Source organism: Gobio gobio (genome assembly GCF_949357685.1).
Source record: "Gobio gobio genome assembly, chromosome: 22".
Taxonomy (NCBI): domain Eukaryota; kingdom Metazoa; phylum Chordata; class Actinopteri; order Cypriniformes; family Gobionidae; genus Gobio; species Gobio gobio.
Window position 1 is genome coordinate 12,226,651 of NC_137118.1, and position 20,077 is coordinate 12,246,727.

The window sequence follows — 20,077 nt, forward strand, 5'->3', positions numbered from 1 at the left end:
ATTATTTCATTTGGGAACATTGTCATCTTTGCATTGGTATTTATTCATCAAAATACATAATTTTACATTTGATGTAGTCTTAAGTTAAAACTTGAAATTAAAATTAAATGGGGAAAATCTCACAAAGCCTGTCCAGAAGACATTCAAAACATGTTTTACCCCCAAATCTTAATAGTACATTATATTTTGCATAAAGAGGATACAGCATTTTTGTACCACTGAGATATTCTTTTTGATCACAATTAAGGACATATTCATCAAAACAGAAAGTACATTTGAATGAAGATGACAAAAATGAACAATAAATGTATATATTCACTTTATTGAAGAATCAATCTCCTTTAATAGAATCAGAGAAACAAAATATATAATATTTACTAAACATAGAGATATTTTATATTAGAATTTCAGTGATTAGTACAAAATTGTATCATTATCTTGAATGCGTTCATGAACCTCTAAAAAAATAACAACAGGAAATCATTCATCCAGGACCAGATATATGACAAAATACACATCCGTTGTATTTATTTACAACATCCCGCTCAGTCCTTGCTTTTAAATTCCATGTGGCTTGCATCACTCTGTCTCCCTTGAAACATTTCATTTCATTTCAACACAGTAAGTACAAGACAGGTGAATGCCAGGTCTGGCAAGAGGGTGGAGGAACCAGAGGAAACACTGACATTTTTACTGAATATAAAAGATTTCGTTTAATTACACACGACGGAACAGTCTAGTAGGTGCTCCTCTACACTGTTCTGAAGGTCTACAGGTACAAGGCAAGGGATTCTGGGAAAGGAGCCCAGAGGTCAGCAGGTGGCATCGATAATATTGCCATCCATCTGGTGGCGGTAAATTACTCGTGCTTTGTGGGAAAAATAGACGGGACGTGCGGCGCTTTCCTCTCCGTCGTAACCCCAGGAGACTGTCGGAGAGAAGCCAGGTTGCACCTCAACAGATGGCACTGTGAACGCAGAGATAGAAAATTGAGTTTATACAATATGGAGTATTGAAAGACAGTTTGACTTCATTAGCCATATCAGGAAGAAATGTGGTCAACAAGCAAACTTACCAGGTGGAGGAGGGCACAGCCTGCTTTTACCCCGCTCTTTACAGCGTTTGTACCAGGGGAAACACTGCAAGACTTTCTTACCCATGGCTTTCCCAATCTAGAGATCTGGAGAGAGAACATAAATGACTGAAGAACATGGAGTTTCAATGCCATTGTGTTTGTTTCTTCAAGCTTATCTCGCTTCTCCTACCGGAACATTAGCTGAGAGGTGAAAGCAGGAGATTGCTAATAATGGCTCAAAGAAACAAAGAGCTCATTCATCCTGAGAGGATTAATCCTCAGTCGTGTCTGAGGCTTGTAGACTACTATACGGTATATCACTTGAGCGGGGAACACAGTTGTGTTCCCTGGCCCACTTTGGAGCACTGGAACAACCAGCTCTGACTCCACAATTAGCCACAACGTCAGTGTAACACATAAATCCTAACTACAGGAAGGGAACTGCTGAACACTTATACGTAAATTATGAGCAGTAACGCCCGTGTATTTAGCAGAATGGGATTATGATTTATTTTGTCATCTGTAAATCATTAAAACTATTCTAGATGTGACAAATGTATTGTATTTAGAAAGGAATATCATTAGTAAAATGAAGTCTGCTGCGTATATACAGTATTCTGCATGCATACAGGTCAAAAGTTTGGAAACATTACTATTTTTAATGTTTTTGAAAGAACTCTCTTATGCTAAGAGTATAAATACAGGGAAAAACAGTAATATTGTGAAATATTATTACAATTTAAAATAATGATATAAAATAATAATAATTCTATTTTAATACACTTTAAGATATCATTTATTTCTGTGACGCAACGCTGAATTTTCATCTGCCATTTCTCCAGTCTTCAGTGTCACATGATCCTTCAGAAATCAATGTTGGAAACAGTTGTGCAGCTTAATATTTGTATATGATACTTTTTTCGGGATACTCGGTGGAAACGCAGATTGTAGCAGGTCTGGGGGAGAAAAAGTTCCTGGGAAAAAAGTTCCTGGTACAAATAGTTCCGGGTAATTTCGGTGGAAACGCGGCATTTGATAAATAAAAAGTTCAAAAGAACAGCATTTATTTAAAATAGAAATCTATATAGGCCACACTACCGTTCGAAAGAAGAAAACGTTCTTTTTTTAAAAAGAAATTCATACTTTTATTCAGCAAGGATGTCATAGTAAAGATTATTTTTGTTCAAAAATATTTCTATTTTGAATAAATGCTGTTCTTTTGAACTTTTTATTCATCAATGAATCTGAAAAAAGTATCACAGTTTCCCAAAAAATATTAATATCAATTAAATTGCTAAAAAGTCAGAGTAAAGATTTATATAGTTAGAAATTATTTATATTTTGAATAAATGCTGTTCTTTTGAACTTTTTATTCATCAATGAATCCTGAAAAAAGTATCACAGTTTAAAAAAAAAAAAAAAATATTAGGCAGCACAACTGTTTCCAACATTGATAATAATTGTGTATCAAATCATCATAGTAGAATGATTTCTGAAGGATCATGTGACACCGAACACTGAAGTAATGAAAATTCAGCTTTCTATTACAGAAAAAAATGACATTTTAAAGTATATTAAAAGAGAAAACCATCATTTTAAATTGTAAAAAATATTTTTTTTCTGTATTTGTTAATAGACGTGATAAGCATAGGAAACTTCTATCAAAATAAATAAATAGGGGTCCCTAACATCATCAGTTAGAAACTAGCCAAGACCCTTTACATTCTTGCTCAATGATCCCTTGAGCACCTACAGTCTATAGATGCACGACTCGAGTAAGATGCATTGTCGTTCTATTGAAGGCAGCCTATATCTTACATAAAACTCTACCGAGGAGAGGTTAATCCCTCATTCAAGAAAATCAAAGCGACTTGGCTCACACAAACACACATCACAGATCAAATGAGTGCAAATCCAGACAGGCTAAACATGTGCTCAGAGAAACAATTTGTTAATAACATACGAGTTAGTAAAATATAATAGGCTTCTGAATAATACAAACTTTTAAAATGCTAATAAATCTATACAATAAATATTTCAGGTAGCCTACGGATAAATTAAAATGTGCACGTTGAGTAGCCTATAGAACTAAGTCTAATAGGTCTATTATTGTGTCAAGCACACTAAATATTCCTTAAAAACGTTCAAAAGTTGTTTTGTCAAAACACTGTCTTCGTCACGCATCCCCATTTCAGACACATCACTTATAAACGTACCTGTAGAGAAACAAAGTGGCGTGCGTCTTATCCAATGATCTGAAGGTTTTGCTTCGTTTGAAACTCTGGCTCCATGGGATTGTGCTCGTGAAGGTCCCTAGAGAGATCGTGTTAGGGCAGCATGCAGGTCGCATTCCCGACGGATACTGTCTGATGATGCTGTACTGACTCTATCTGCCCCTCTGTTCCGTTACCTCGGTTGCGTATTAAAGCTTTGATTGAGCGTGCGCGGAACACCATGGGAAATTTCCACCGGCCGAGGCTTAAATAACTAAGCCTGAAAGCCACAACAAAAGCTTATGTACTCAGAAGTGACTGAGTACATTTTTTTTCCCTCAAGAAGATGCCATAGCCAACCTTCTTCATAAAGCGCATTCAATAAACGCATAAATCACGTTGATGGCAATTAAGGCTGCTGTAGCCTATGTGATTGCCCATAATATCTAACAAGATAGCCTAGATGTCTGAGACCTCTATAATTAGGCAGTTATATTATTGTAATTAAAATCCACTGTTGATGGAAAATTAATTGCTGCCTGAGTCATTTAGCCAATCAGAGAATTTGTATAGCCTACAATTTAGTGTAAGTTTGACCAATTGAAAAGGAGTAGGTTATTTGAGAAACAACCATTAGCCATGACCACACAGATCTAATGCATGCTATAAATTCGATATAAATATAAATGCAATTTATAAATTAATTCGAACCGCATTATTGTAAAAACTTAACCCCCCACAACATTTTAGCATCATGTTTGGCAGAAAATAGGCTATAATAAATAAATAAATAAATATATATATATACACACACACACACACCAATCAGGCATAACATTGAATAAAGTGACTAGTGAAGTGAATAACACTGATTACCTCATCAGGGCACCTGTTAGTGGGTGGGATATATTAGGCAGCAAGTGAACATTTTGTCCTCAAAGTTGATGTGTTAGAAGCAGGAAAATTTTGACAAGGGCCAAATTGTGATGGCTAGAGGACTGGGTCAGAGCATCTCCGAAACTGCAGCTCTTGTCAGGTGTTCCCGGTCTGCGGTGGTTGAAGGAACAGTGGTGAACCAGCGACTGGTCATGACTCATGGGCGGCCAAGGCTCATGGATGCACGTGGGGAGCGAAGGCTGACCTGTGTGGTGCAATCAAACAGACGAGCTACTGCAGCTCAAATTGCTCAAGAAGTTAATGCTGGTTCTGATAGTAAGGTGTCAGAATACAAAGTGCATCACAGTTTATTGCGTATGGGGCGGCATAGCCGCAGACCAGTCAGGGTGTCCATTCTGACCCCGGTCCACCACCGAAAGCGCCAACAGTGGCCACGTGAGCATCAAAACTGGACTACAGAGCAAAGGAAGAAGGTGGCCTGGTCTGATGAATCACATCTTCTTTTACATCATGTGGACGGCCGGGTGCGTGTGCGTTGCTTACCAGGGGAACACATGGCAGATGATGTCACCAGGATGCACTATGGGAAGAAGGCAAGCCGGCTGCGGCAGTGTGATGCTTTGGGCAATGTTCTGTTGGGAAACCTTGGGTCCTGCCATCCATGTGGATGTTACTTGGACACGTACCACCTACCTAAGCATTGTTGCAGACCATGTAAACCCTTTGAAAGGAAACGGTATTCCCTGGTGGCTATGGCCTCTTTCACAGGATAATGCGCCCTGCCACAAAGGAAAAATAGTTCAGGAATGGTTTGAGGAGCACGAGTTTGAGGTGTTGACTTGGCCTCCAAATTCCCCAGATCACAATCCAATCGAGCATCTGAGGGATGTGCTTAACAAACAAGTACGATCCATGGAGACCCCACCTCACAACTTACAGGAACTTAAAGGATCTGCCGCTAACATCTTGGTGCCAGACACCACAGCACACCTTCAGGGGTCTAGAGTCCACGCCTCGACAGGTCAGGGCTGTTTTGGCAGCAAAAGGGGGACCAACACATTATTAGGAAGGTGGTCATAATGTTATACCTGATCAGTGTATCATCTTACAACAGCTTTACTTATTAAATAGGCCTAAAATTCATTGCAACGGCGTTAAATAAATTGTGTGTGATTGTCTAATGAGGTAATGGGAGCATATAAACCGCCCTCTTGCTAAATAGCTTGCCACACATTGATCACTTTTGATAATTCATACATTTATTGTGGAAATGTTTTATTTATTTTATAAGTAGTAAGAAGTGTTTGTACAGTAATAAAAACAATTCACAAAGAATGTCTTATTCATGTTAAATGTATGAAAATTCCCTAAAATAGGCCTACTAAAAATGCGAAAAACATTTTAAAAAGAAACAACATTTATAAAAAATAGTTCCACCCTTTTCACCATTGTATAGGCTGAGCCAGTTAAAAAAAGAACTTTAAAAATCACGTAAAAAGAGAGAGAGATAGACTGAGACTGAATAAATGCACAATTTGTAAAATGTCAATTTAACAGAAGTGCTGAGAACATGGCACTGCTTGTATCAACATCTGTTTGGTATTATTGGGGCTCTGTTTGTTATTCACATTAAATTCACCAGACTCTTTCTTGGGTTTTTTCCAGTCTGCTCAAACCCAGACGCTTCCCTTTCCCTCGCTCTCTCCTGCCCCCTGCTGGCCACAGCAGCCCCGCAGGCCTCGATGACGTGATGCAGGCAGGTTCTTATAGACGGCACGGCTGTAGGGGATGAAGCACAGGCCCAGCTGGAGGTGGCGTGCCATTCTGCAATAAGCGGCCAGAGCCAGAACCAGGAGGGGAGCCAGCAGCAGGAACCCCACCACCAGCAAAGCCACACAACCTCCATCGTCCAAGAGATCGGAACAGTAGACGGAAGTACCGTGGCGCTGAACCTTTGGAACAAAACAGGGAGGAGTGCAAGAAAAAGCGTTAGTTAGCAAGAAAGAGAGAGAAGTGACTGAAATTTGGCAACGTGTTGAACAAATTGTGCCTGTAATATGTTGTCAGATCAGATAAGAGCATGTATACATTGACCTGCGATCATTAATTAAAAAAAACATCCATATGGTGAGGTAGTGGGAGTTGACTGAGACAGCTCAGTTGGTGGCGGTTAACTGATCACTGATTCAGAGAAATGATAAGAGAGGATTATGTGAGACTATTACCCAGATGTTTTGTGTTAGTTGCAATGAACTCTGGGAAGTTTATTAATCAGTTCTTGGATGACATTAGAACAATGTAAGCTGTTTTAATTCCGTTGGGAATTGTGATTTCGGGTGGAATTGCAGTATGTGAGGACAAAAATACTGAAAAAAAAAAAGATTAAAATGTAATAATTATACATATACAATACCTTTCAAAAGTTTGGAGTAAGTACGACATTTTAAATAAACTTTTCAGTTTATTATCATGAATGCATCACAGTTAACATAAAAATAATATTAAGCAGCACAGCATAGGCCTATTTCAACACTGACAATACTCTTTCTTGAGCAAAAAATCTGCACATAATGATTTCTGAAGTCTACTAAAGACTGGAGTAATGATGCTACAAATTCAGCTTTGTCATCACAGGAATAAATTAGGTTTTAAAAATATTAAAATTGAAAACATTTTACATTGTAATAATATTTCACAATAGTACCGTTCTATACTTTTGACCAAATAAAAGCCTCGGTGAGCATAAGAGACTTCTTTTGAAAAACATTGAATAATCTTACCTCAAACTTATGAACTATAGTGTAGTTTTTTTTTGCTCAAATCTTTGGATTAACATGCACTGGTGAATAATACAGTTAGACTAGGGTCCATTTTGATTTGATACTTTACAATGGCGAGTTTGAAGCTCAATAAAGTACATCCATCCATCATAAACGTACTCCACGCGGCTCAGGGGGGTTAATAAAGTCCTTCTGAAGCGAATCGATGGGTTTTTGTAAGAAAAATATCAATATTTAAAACTTTATAAAGTAAAATTTCTAGCTTATGATGGACGGATGCCCTTTTTTAAGCTTCAAACTCGTGGCCCCCCGTTCACTGTCATTATAAAGTTTGGAAGCATCAGTATATTTATTAATATAACTCTGACTGTGTTCATCAGAAAGAAGAAAGTCTTATACATCTTATTTCATTTTAAAGTGAACTAATCTTTTAATTACTCCCCGTTATGTCGTTCCAAACCCGTAAGACCTTTGTCTTACGAAGCCGATGTTCTGACGAAGAACTTGGAACTTGGTTTTTTAAGTTATGTTTTTGGCCTTTTTTGTGCCTTAATTTGGATAGGACAGTAGAGATTTTGACAGGAATGTGTGGGATGGAGAGAGAGGGGAAAAGTTGCAATGACGTTGCTGCCTATGTGTGGTTCAAAAACCTCTCGGATTTCATCAAAAATATCTTAATTTGTGTTCCGAAGATGAACGAAGGTCTTATGGGTTTGGAACAACATGAGGGTGAGTAATTAATGACAGAATTTTCATTTTTGGGTGAACTTACCCTTTTAAGACAACGTTATATGTTAGAAATGTAAAAACGTAAAAATTTACCGTTGAATGGCAGAGGAAACCAAAAACGACCATGACGAGCGATGGCAAGAGGATGAGGCCGAAGATAAATGCAGCCAAACCTACGTTGAGCGCGGCGATGATCAGATTCTGTGCTGTAACCAGAACAGAACAGGCCCAACAGTCCAAAGAGCCTCTCAGCTCCAGAGAGTCGTTCACTGCACTGCCTGCTATTGAGTACGGAGGAGGAACCACAACACCTGAGCTGGACACGTTAGCTGGAGTACTGGAGGAGATGGAACCAGTGTGATGGAGACGTGGGTGAGGTGATTCAGGCTCCCCCTTATCCGTGGGGAACTGCAGAGAGGCGGGTTTCTCCAAGGTACCATTACGGGAAAGACTCATCTTGCCGTTCATCAGTCTCTCAGGTATAGGCCAGTTTTTGTCTAGATTTTTTGGCTAGATATAGATAGATAGATAGATAGATAGATAGATAGATAGATAGATAGATAGATAGATAGATAGATAGATAGATAGATAGATAGATAGATAGATAGATAGATAGATAGATAGATAGATAGATAGACAGACAGATTATTAATTAAGGACTATTGGTTAATAATGGTACAGTATTTAATGGCTACTATAAATTGGCCATAAACAACGAAATGTCTATTTAAGGAATATTCCAGAAGTTCAAATGTTAGTAGCTATTTTGTAACATAATGTTGATTACCACAAAATAAGTCAAAAATCAAGATTATAGTGAGACACTTACAGTACTACAATGTAAATGGGGCCAGTTTTTGGAGGATTAAGCAGAATGTGAAGGTGGTAATTTTATAAAAGCAATATAGTTCTTCTGTTAAAACATATTCCCCCGGTTTCACAGACAAGGCTTAAAGGCTTAAAGCTTTCCGTCCACTAAAGATCGCTTATTCAAAACAAAGGCGTAGTTTGATGACGCCAAGTTTGAGCGCAGAATCTTGGGACATGTGGTCTTCACCTCACAGCCGGTGGAAAAGAATCGGGATATGACTTGGGCAGAAATCATGTTCATGGATGTGATTATTAAAGGGGTGGTGAATTGAGAAATCAACTTTCCTTTGAGCCTTTGACATATAAAAGTTCATCGTGATATAAGAATATCCTGTACGTTTCAGAGCTGAAAACGTCCTTATTAGTCAAAGAAAAGCTTTTATAGACACCAGGCCCAGAAAACGAGAGATCTCAGAATATGTCGACCACTGACGTCATAGAATGCAGAAGCACCGCCTCAAGCCCGCCCACTGACTCGTGGAGCTAAATGGGTCGCTACCGAGCAATAAACATGCCGATTCCAGCTCACGTGGGGAAGACATTGCGTGTTTGTTCGTTTCATTTCACTGCATAATCGATTGTAAACAAGATAGAGGTCGAGACTGGATTTGCAGACATATTGAGATAAAACACAATGCTGTGCCTTCTATATTGGATCCGACAGGAATGGTGCAACACACTTATGTGAGTAAAACATGTTTTTTATATGTGCTAGTATTGCATTGTTACAGATCGTTTGATATCTATTGATTACATACCTCAGCACGCGGTCACAGGCTTGTGAGCGTTTCTCCAGACGCTTTCAAAACAATTCCCACATGTACTGAGGGGAGCTGAAGCTCATTAAATATGCAAATCTTATCCAATCCTAGCCGTGGGCGTTTACTTCCAAGTCTTCAGTGCGACACGCCCATTAAAACTGAGCGTTTTTCAGAGAGCCTCAAAACCAAGACAGAAAATAGCCTATTACTTATTCATTATGATGTTTTTGAATGTAAAAACCACGCGAACGTCATTAGTTGACCTCAGACAACAGTATAAAAAATTGTAAAAAGCCAGTTCATGATCCCTTTAACGTTACTGTAGTATGAAGCAGAGCAGGACCGAGTGTTGTGGGAGCGGAGCAAGGCCGCTGGAGCGATTGTTAATAAGATGAACGCAACACACGCCTTGCAAGCAGCGGGACTTTTATTATGACACAGTCGCCGGCGCCACTTCCGCTTTTCCGGTCATGAGTATGAGGTAACGCAGCTCTGTTTATCATATTAGATACATTTGAGTGTGTTGAAAATGATGTTATGACGTTACTCTGTGCGTTCGCTCGGTGGCTGCAATGACACTTGTTCACACTGCAGTGAGAGTAAAGCGTTTCTGCAAAATAAAACCGTAAACCGAGGGTAACGCAGATATGACGCCATTGACAGGCGACTCCCTCACACGTCCCGGTTCCTTGGTTAAAATAGGAAATTTCTCACCATTGACAAATAGTTGGAAACATTTGGGATATTGTAAGTACTCAACTGAACAAAATATATAACACTGGCCTAATGGTTTTTTGATATTTTACTGAAATTTTTTTTTACATAGTGCACCTTTAAGCTAGTCCCAGACTAAAATGTATGTTTGAGCTGTTTTAACTGAAAGCAACTTGCACTGATGTATCTTAAAATAAGTCAGTGCCATTGTTTTGTCTCAAGATGCACACCAGCAATGTTTTTTTTTTCTAAAGCATGTTAATAAAAGCTACTTAAATATCCTAATTGAACACATTTTTTACAGTTATTCTGGGGTTTATTGTGTTGCCTGTCATGGCGGTGTGTTAGCATGCAGTAAAGTTGTTAAACTGGATATAACTTAACACAGAAATCATAGGAAGTGATCTTTTTTTTACACTAAAATCATGTTAACACACTTACCCCCCGTTTCACAGACAAGACTTAAGCTAGTCCCAGACTAAAATGCATGTTTGAGCTGTTTTAACTGAAAGCAACTTGCCCTGTCAGTGCCATTGTTTTGTAATGTTTGTAATGCACACCAGTAATGTTTTTTTAAGGCATATTTATAAAAGATACTCAAATATCCTAATTGAACTAAGGCCAAATCCTGGCTTAGTCTAAGCCCTCTCTGTGAAACCGGGCCATAGTGTTTACATCCTGTGGCTATACTATTGAAACAATGAGTATTTTAACATTTAAGGACTGGCCACATTCACTTCCATTGTATGAGCCTCACTGTAACCCATACTTTTGCTCTGTTGTTTGGGGGGAGGAACAAGTGGAAATAAATGTTTGTGGTTATCAGCATTATACCACAAGTGCTGTCTATCAAGCTTAACTTGCATTTAATCAAACATTTTCTTTTAAAGGTGATTTTGTTGGTTTAAAAAGTATGGATTGTATTTCTCTAAAAAAGTTCCAGTGAAATATAGAGAAAGAAAATGGTGATAACTAACACTGAAGATCAGGAAACGAAGCCGCTGACCCCACCCTGATCTCCAGGATGACCAAAAAACACAAAACAATAACTTTGGAATGGGCTCATCAGGAAACCCTGAATGCTGACTAGATCACAAATACTATAAAACAGCGGAACGCCAAAAGAGCAACATCCTAAAGAAACAGTCATAAAGAGCTGTCAACAGCTTGTTACAGTTTCACAATAAAGCAAGTGAATGTCAGGAAATATTAATTTTCCCTTGATTTATGCTGTTTAGTCCCCTTTGATCAAAAATACGCATTGAGTAGTAGCAGCACTGATGGCAGATGTTAGTGCGAAGATTATCATGTTCATTTTGGAAGAATTTGGAAGGTCACATGATTGCTTATTCTTTCTAGGTAAACGTCTTCTGCTTAATCTCGTTTATTTGGAGTGAGCCCAATTTTGAGTGAATACAAGTATGATATCATTCTGCCATTAATAGTTCAGATGTTATCGAGACCTGATTTAAAAACCTTTCCCACACAATCACCTTTAAAACTCTTTTAAGAGCAATTTGTTGTGACTTTGAGGAAGTCTTCAATGGCCTATACATCACTTTAAAAAAAATAAATAAGTGACAATAAGTTCAGAAAGGCTTGTTTATATTCTTTATATTATTAATTCTGCAAATTATATTATCCAAAGTGATGGTAGTAAGTTATTTTAAAATTCTGTTTGATCATTTGTTAATTTAGCTGTATTTTATTATTATAACAGTAGACTATTTTATTTTGTTATTAGAAGAGTTGTGCAAGAATTTGTACATTGCCAAGATTAAATCACCACCATGACTAATCTTACATTCTGATTCAGGGTCCCGAATATCAGGAAATTCCACAAAATATATCAAGGGGATTTTGACAGGACATAGACCGTCTTTAGGGAATTAAAGTCAATAGATATGCCAGGAAAAAAGAATAGAGCATAAACTGAACTACGGTGCACTGCTCATCATTGGTGTATTGAACACTTTTTAGATTGAGAATATATTTAATATGGGTCCAAGATAACAGGTCTTAATATTTAATACTGAAAGACCTTGTGTTCTATTTATCCAAAGTCTGAATAATCAAAAATCCACATAATACATTTGTACATTTTAATATGCATTCATACATAGATAAACAAACAAAAAAAATCGAAAATATGCATTTTTAAATCATACACATTAAAATGTGCATAAGTCATGAAACCGTTGCATAAGTTAAAACTCAATACAAAGTCTAAGTTCTATACTTACATTAGTGTAATATAGTCGGTCGTTCGTTCCCTCAAAAAACACCTTTTCCTCCTGCAGAGAAACTTTTCCCTTGACTTGTTATATCATTTTCTTTCCTCAATGAAATATATACAAATCCTTCAGACTGGTTGAGACGATTATACAGGTCTGTAATTTTTATCGTACGTTATATTCATCTAGTTTTCATGTCCACCTGTAGTATCTCCACTGGCTCTGTGTGAAACTGAACTCTGTGGAACGTTCACTCCTCTATTTCAGCCCTTTCTCTTCCTCCTTTCCTGCTCCGCTCTTTCCTTCCTTTGACGAAGATGTCCTGCCTGGTAACTCAGTTATATCTCTCCACTCCCACTTCTCTTTTTGGCCCTACGCTGCCCTGGCTGGGGCATTTATGAGTTTGGGGTGTTGGGTGGGGGGTGTCTTATCCAGGAGTACTTGTTTTTCTTTTTTGCCCAATGAGAAGATCTATGACCTGGACTCCCTTTGGATTTACACACTCTGCAAAAGAGTGTTGGTGTAGGATTTACTTTAAAACAATTTTCTCAGAGATTGTTCGCTATTTTTCAGTTGAAGTAGAAAGATTCAAACAGCATTTACTTCTCAAATGCTCTCCAACAATCTTTGTTTTATTTAAAACTCCAAGCCATGCTTTTTTTCTGATGCAAGTGCATTTTTATTTGTGCTTTGAAGACCACTGAAAAGACCATTAGAAGCACGTCATACAAAACTGACATTTTCCTAAAGAACACGTTTCTGCAATAATTGGTATTGTGAGTAAATGGACAGCTTGAATGACTTAATCTGTTCACATTCAAAAGCAAAAACTCTGCCATTTACATAACCCTGGTTTTTACATCACGACTTGTATTTTCATCACACTCTTAGAAAAGATTCTAAGATAAGACATCTCAAGAACAATAAAAGCATTCCTGATGTCCTGAGGAAAATATATATAACATGATTAAGGGGCATATATAAAAAAAACTGAAATATGAAAGAGATCGGGGAAACTCCCAGTGGCACAGAAAGAGATTAAGAAGGCTATTTCTCCTGAGTTAAAGTAAAAAAAAAAAACAATTAAATAAAAGTTAATAAAGGCTTAAACTTATGTCCAACCCACTGAGGGCTCTTTAAAACAGTTGGCTCTTTGTATGATGTTTCCCTCTTCACCTTTAGTTCAGCTGCAGATACAGCGAGGGGAGTTCATGTCTGTTCAATATCTCTCAAGATGTGTCAGAGCTGTCAGGACACAGGGCTCCGGGAGGATGTTTTCTGGAGATTTCGGCAGAGGGCACGTAGATTGTAGGGCTGGGTATTAACACACATTTCACAATTCGATTCTCAAGCTTGCGATTTGATTCGATTCGATTTCATTTAGATTCGATTCAATATCAATTATTGTGGATATCAGGTACAATACATGGCAAATGTTCCTAAGGAAAACAAATCTCTGAACCAATGCTACGGTAGTCAGTTATAGCCTACACGACTACATTAGCCTACTTTAATATTGAAGGTAAAAATTAACTGATTTGTTTACAAACACTTAAATTACACTCAATGTTTAAAAAATAAATAAATAATACAGTTATAATATTAACTTTACAATTACATAATCATATTTCGACTCCAATTTGTTTTTTGAAATATAAACGTTCAAATGTGGCTGTCATAAAAACTTGCCAGATTTATTCATACATATACATGCATTAAATACTGAAAAAAAAATTATAACGAATATGTAATATTGTGCCTATATTCAGCAAAATGCTCCTCTAGAGTTCATTTTTCTAGCTGACTAACGAGTTTATGGACACTGGATAGTGGATATGGTTTTTCTGAGGTAAATGTGACGTTACATGACATTGTTTATAAGCTGTTTTACTGACGTCTTTCGGTAAGTTGTACTCTATCTTTTAAAGGGGTGATGAATTGAGAAATCAACTTTCCCTTGAGCCTTTGATATATAAAAGTTCATCGTGATATAAGAATATCCTGTAAGTTTCAGAGCTGAAAACTTCCTTGTTAGTGAAAGGAAAGCTTTTATTGACACCAGGCCCAGAAAACGCTCGATCTCAGAATATGTCGACCATTGGCGTCATAGAATGCAGACGCCGCCTCAACAGATAAATATGTACGCCATATTCTCTAGCCCCGCCCACCGACTCGTGGAGCTAAACGGATCGCGCTACCGAAGATAGCAAGATATTGCGCTGTGCCTGGTTGTGGAAGAACACAGAGCTTCTTTTGGATTCTAATATTGGAAATGTGAGGTTGAACTTTATTTTTAATGAATATCCAGCTCACGCGGGGAAGACATTGCACGTACGTTCATTTAACCACGGATTCGTTTGTAAACAAGAGACTGGATTTGCAGACAGGATGAGATTACATGAATGAATGAAGCAGTTTTTATATGTGATAGTATTGCATTGTTATAGATCAAATACATGTTAAATCGTGTACATGTCTAACTAAACATAACTTACCACTGTCACAGGGCTCGCAAAGCCCAATGTCCCGGGGATGTACGTTCACTCTCTTGACTTGATATTTGAAGGAAAAATACAATCGCGGAAGTTTTTGCTGTCTGCAATGGACTTGGCGCATGTGCGTGTGTGTGATGCACGGTTCGTGCTTGTATCCACCGATCGGGCAGGCCAAGTAATGTAAAATAACATTCATATTAATCGCAGGTGGATGAGAGATAAATCATTGTGTTTGTTTGATAAAGACATTTTGCGAGCCCTGAGGGACGAATCATTCCGGTTGCTGCTTTCAAAACAATGCCTCACGCGTACTCACCGGGGAGATGAAGCTCATTAAATATGCAAATCTTATACAATCCTGGCCGTGGGCGTTTACTTCCAAGTCTTCAGTGCGGCATGCCCATTAAAACCGAGCGTGTCTTGAGAGAGGCACAAAACCATGGCAGAAAATAGCCTATTACTTACTATATTATGATGTTTTTGAATGTAAAAACCACGTGAACGTCATAAGTTGACCTCAGACAACAGTTTAAAAAATAAAAAAGCCAGTTCATGACCCCTTTAACACCCTTTCAGATTCTCATTCATGTTTATTTCGCACTGTAACTGGTATTAAAGCGGAAGAGAAAATCAGATCATGTGCGCTCCGCGCTTCTCTTGAGCTGAGTTGCGCTAGAGTGATCTCACGCCACAGCGCCAATGGACGTAAAATGGACGTAATTTGAAATCTGACACTTTGTTTCATATCAATAGTAACAAAGCACAATGATTATTGCAATTTATTGGATTGTAGGCGTGCTACAATGTTTCTTTCATTCATCAACTGAAAACAAGATGACTAATTGATTCTTGGGATTTAAGAATCGATATCGTTCCGTAAAAATGAGAATCGATTAAAAGCGAGAAATCAATATTTTTTACCCAGCCATAGTAGATTGGCTTTGTTTTTGAGTGAGATACTTCAGGAACCAAATCAAATACAAAATTGTTTGGTGTACAAAAACAAAACAAAAACCCACAAAAAAACGAAGTAAATGCCGCTTCACAGAAAATGTGTGGTGTGTATTCTGTTATCAGTCAAAAATGAGTGTGTCAAAGTAATGCGGCACTAATATAATATAAGATAAAACTAATGTAAGAAAATAAGTATATAAGAATGTATCGTAAGATAATACTTATAGGTACACTATGGCCTCAAGCGGTTAAAACTAAATTGCATGCATTTTGGGGAAGAACATTGTTTTGGTTGTGGCATTCTGCGTGACTTTGTGGATGAATATAGTTGTCCTACTGCTCATAAAACATTCACTACTTGGCTTAAGAGAGATATAACCAAGATCTCAAGCTGAAGATATTACTAGGCCTATAGCTTTACCCATTAATAGACACGGTACTTCCTTGAAAATAAATTCTACAACAACCACGCTACAACAACCAAAATGAAATGACCCTTCAAAACAGATAATACCTTACAATGAACTCTGTTAGAGCTACACATGGTAATTTATCCGTTGAATAAAATACTTTAATCACCTGTTGAGTAATAAAAACACCATCTCTGCATCACTTTGACAATATTTCAAATCCTTCAGTTCTAAAATCTCAGAAAAGCCGAGCCAATGCTAATTCTCGTGTTATTACGAGCTCTGTCGTGTTCTCTTTTTGCCAGCAAACTCTCCTCTGTAAAACGGCTGATTCCACAAAGGTTCAAGACTTAGTGTGCTCCATGTCAACCTTCTCGCTCAGTTACCCCTTTTCCACCAAGGCAGTGCTAGAGCTAGTTCCGAGCCAGAGCTAGTCCCAGTTCATAGTTGGTTCGACTGAGGAGCCTTCTAAGAACCGTTTGCTTTTCCACATGCTGAGAGCCACAACAGGGCCATGTCTTACGTCACTGTATACGTCTCATCTTTCTCAGCAACGCTAGCGAGGCAGCGGCAGTGTTGCCAAGTCTGCGGTTTTCCCGCGGAATTGGGCTACTTCATCACTGTTGCCGCGGGCTGTTTTTCATGTCCGCGGGTTGAAGCGACCCCTATTATGTGATATTTAGCCCCGGGAATGCAAATTTTAGTTGGCAACCATGCCAAAAAAACACATATTTTACCCCCAAATGTGATTTTTACCGGGGAAGCCACCCTGAAACGCGATTGGGCTTGTTTTGAGTAGCAATTGGGCGGGTTTTGTTGTGAAAACCTGGTAACCCTGGGCAGCAGGAAACACAAACTCACCAGGCTTGTTCGAGATGCATCGGCGCTGCGCAGACAGATCCACGTATGATATAAAAAAAAAAAACATGAGTGAATCAAAAGCATAAGGAGTCATGTGCTCTCGCTGGACTCGTTATCATACGGCGATCGGTCTGCACAGCACCGCTGCGAACAAGCCTTCCATCAACAATGCAAACGTTGCGTTACTATTGATTCACATGGCTTTACGATCCTACATCGGCATCAAAACACAACGAAAACACAGCGAATCCAACACATTCATGCTGTTCGCCGTAATTTGTATAGACGGAGATTACAAACGTGCAGCAGCTGTTAGCTCCATTAGCTGCTATTTCAAAAATGGCGGATCTCAAGTTTGTGTTCGTCTTGTTGACCCCGCCCCCAGCGCCTGACGTAATCGGGTCTTACTTCTAGCCCTGTTCTAGCCCAGCTATGTTTTGGTGCTACTTAAGATCCACTTTTCCTGGCTCGAAGCTGGGGCTTTGGGTGTGGAAACACAAAGAACCGATTTGAAACTAGGCTCTGGCTCCGATCTAGCTCTAGCTCTGCCTTGGTGGAAAAGGGGTATGTGTGACAAATAGCATGTCACTCCCACACCATACACGTGTCAAAGTAGCCAGAACAACTTTTCTCTATTGACGGATATGACGAGACACGCAGGGGTGAATGACGTTTGTACGCACTTTTCAGAGAAAACCATTCCAAAAACTGGAAAATGCTGCCTTCGGAGAACACATTTCCAGGTAGGAAGGCATCAAGGCACGTCTGAATCTAATGTTAGCTTCCTGTCTCCTGAGATACCTTCATCTGATCGAGTTTTGAAGGCAGCATAAATGTATCCTTCGCTGCCTTTGATATCCCACAATCCTATGCGTTCCATTCGGTGACAGTTGAGCTAGAAAAAGAAAGTTGCAGTTGCTGGTCAGTTTGTGTGTAAATGTATGTTTTTGACCAACGTTTTCCAGTTCTGATGTCATTTCTAGAAAGAAATTACTACTGTAGTAATTAAATATTTTTAGTTCCCACTAAAGCTTGCGTTATTTTGCTGTAGATCATTCAACTGTCACGCTGCTTCAGAAGTCTGTCTGAAATCAGTTTCGTGAGGTGCCTTTGTGCGTAAACGCAGCCTTACAAGTCATTGCCTGATAAGGCAGCGAGGCAACAAGTCAGCCACTTTTCCACAAGTTTCCTGCGCCCCATGAAGCCTTGCGTCAAAAGTGGGACCGTCTTCCGGTTCAAAGTAAACAAGCGGGACTTTATGCATTTCCATCGTAGTTTATGCACGTTTTCGTATCGGATAGAAAATGTATCCGACTCAAACGAGCGCATAAATTTTTTATGTGCATTTATAGAATTCATTCGCATCTTGGCGTTTCCATTCAGCATTTTTTTGATGCAATAACGTTATCCCAAGATGCGCATAAAAATAGGTGGATGGAAACATAGCTTATTGACATTCAACAGTTGACAGTCATTCAAGCTATCCAAATTGGCTAACGATGTGGGAACACAACCTCAACGAACTTTCAAAAGGGTGAAACAACAGTACCTTTACCCTCCACGGTAGTTGGTTGGGAGGATGGCGTGAAGAAGTGGCCTTGTATCACGTACGGTAGCATTTTTAGCTATTTTCTAGATTCAGTAACCTGTGATGGTAAGGCGATGAGCAATTTAAAAAGCTCAGATGCGTATCAGTATCTGTCGGAAACTATCTAAAAGCGGACATTGAGCCGAGCCTACACGTATCCCATCATAAGGCATGGGTTCTAGCATCAGTGACAGGTGAAGTACAGACAGCGTAGTCACTGAGGCACCAACAGACTTTTTTCAGGATTTTTGGGAAGAGATTGGAACTTCAACTTTCATGTCTACATTTCCATATGTGTCTATTTCACACCGACATGTTGTTCTGCAGTAAACCGATTCTGCGGGAGTGTGGGTGGGGCCTTGTTAGCGCAGCTCCACTTCATGCTCACTACTGCGCAGACTCGAGATTCAAGATGGCGTCACTTGTCAACAATGTAAGAGAGTGCAGGTGCATCATCCATATTCTTTTTTTACAGTCTATGATCCGGGCAGGTCTTAAATATAAACACTTATAATAGGCTTACCACACTCTAAAAAAAAAAAAAGGTTCTATATGCCACCAAAAATGGTTCTTCGTCGTAATCATAGAGGAACCACTTTTGGTACTATATAGCACCATATCTTAACATGTTCTGTATATGGTAGCGGTGCTATATAGCACCTTAGTCGAAGAACCGCTGAAGATCCACTGAAGCACCAAAATTGGTGCTATATAGCACATAAAAAGGTTCCCGTATGATTACGAGCCAAGAACCATTTTTGGTGCCATATAGAACCTTTTTTTTTTAGAGTGCATAGTGAATCAGGGTAAGACAAAAACACGTTTTAGAAGGATTGATGATGTACTCACTATTTAAATGTTAATTTTGAACAAGTTACATAGTGTATCTTTAAGTTGTTTTTACTGAACATGCATTCAGTTTAGCAGAAAAATATAATAATAATAATAGCATTTTCTCTTTCCTTTTAAGAGGTGAAGCCATTTTATTTAGCTATTCAAACTATGCCGTTTCCAGCTGTCTGTGATTTTATCAGAACCGACCTGCAAAACATGTTGAGGTCAGGACTCACCAGCTGTGATAGAGTGACCTGGATAAGATATTGAGTTCATAGGGGTGAAAACAGGATGATGACTTTATCTGTAAGTAAATAAACTATTTACATTTGTTTATTTTTTTCACAGCAGTGGATTATCAGGAGAGAAAGATAAAAGGGGCGCTGCTGAAATATACGAGTTAAGTGTGGAGGGATGGTGGAAAACAAGATATATCCTGAGAGTCATAAAAGAGGAAAACCTGTCTTCCTGTCCTTGGAGCCAGGATTTCCGCAGTAAAGTCCGCGGAGAACGCTGAGGTGTCGCCGAAACATTACTCCTGTCCCATGACCTCTGCGGGCCTCCACTTCCACTCCGCAGACAGACAGGAGACTGTGAATCTGTAACCTTCCTCTAATACACTTCCACACACAATCCAGAAATAGCTGACACGTAAACAGATG

The 20,077-nt window shown here is 38.7% G+C and overlaps 2 protein-coding genes across 2 annotated transcripts; both read right to left on the minus strand.

Moving 5' to 3' along the window:
* Positions 1 to 29: 29 nt before the first annotated feature.
* Positions 30 to 4,144, minus strand: LOC307118520 (uncharacterized protein). Its single transcript, XM_079804163.1, is given in 4 exon segments — positions 30 to 967; positions 3,292 to 3,388; positions 3,392 to 3,463; positions 3,466 to 4,144. Coding segments are annotated over 4 exon segments (390 nt in total). The 5' UTR covers positions 3,532 to 4,144; the 3' UTR covers positions 30 to 812.
* Positions 4,145 to 4,178: 34 nt separating this feature from the next.
* Positions 4,179 to 12,641, minus strand: tmem88a (transmembrane protein 88 a). The gene is made up of 3 exons (XM_079804162.1): positions 12,283 to 12,641; positions 7,788 to 8,204; positions 4,179 to 6,137 (listed from the first exon to the last, which is right to left on the minus strand). Exons 2-3 carry the CDS (start codon positions 8,160 to 8,162, stop codon positions 5,856 to 5,858), a joined length of 657 nt encoding a protein of 218 aa, XP_079660288.1. The 5' UTR covers positions 8,163 to 8,204; positions 12,283 to 12,641; the 3' UTR covers positions 4,179 to 5,855.
* Between the last annotated feature and the right edge of the window lie 7,436 nt (positions 12,642 to 20,077).

Bases quoted from the DNA above. Each gene is read 5' to 3' on its own strand.
- tmem88a (XM_079804162.1), bottom strand. From the start codon at position 8,162: ATGAACGGCAAGATGAGTCTTTCCCGTAATGGTACCTTGGAGAAACCC. The intron at 6,138-7,787 runs GTAAATTTTTAC...TTTGTTCCAAAG, and splicing joins GTTTCCTCTGCCATTCAACG to GTTCAGCGCCACGGTACTTC.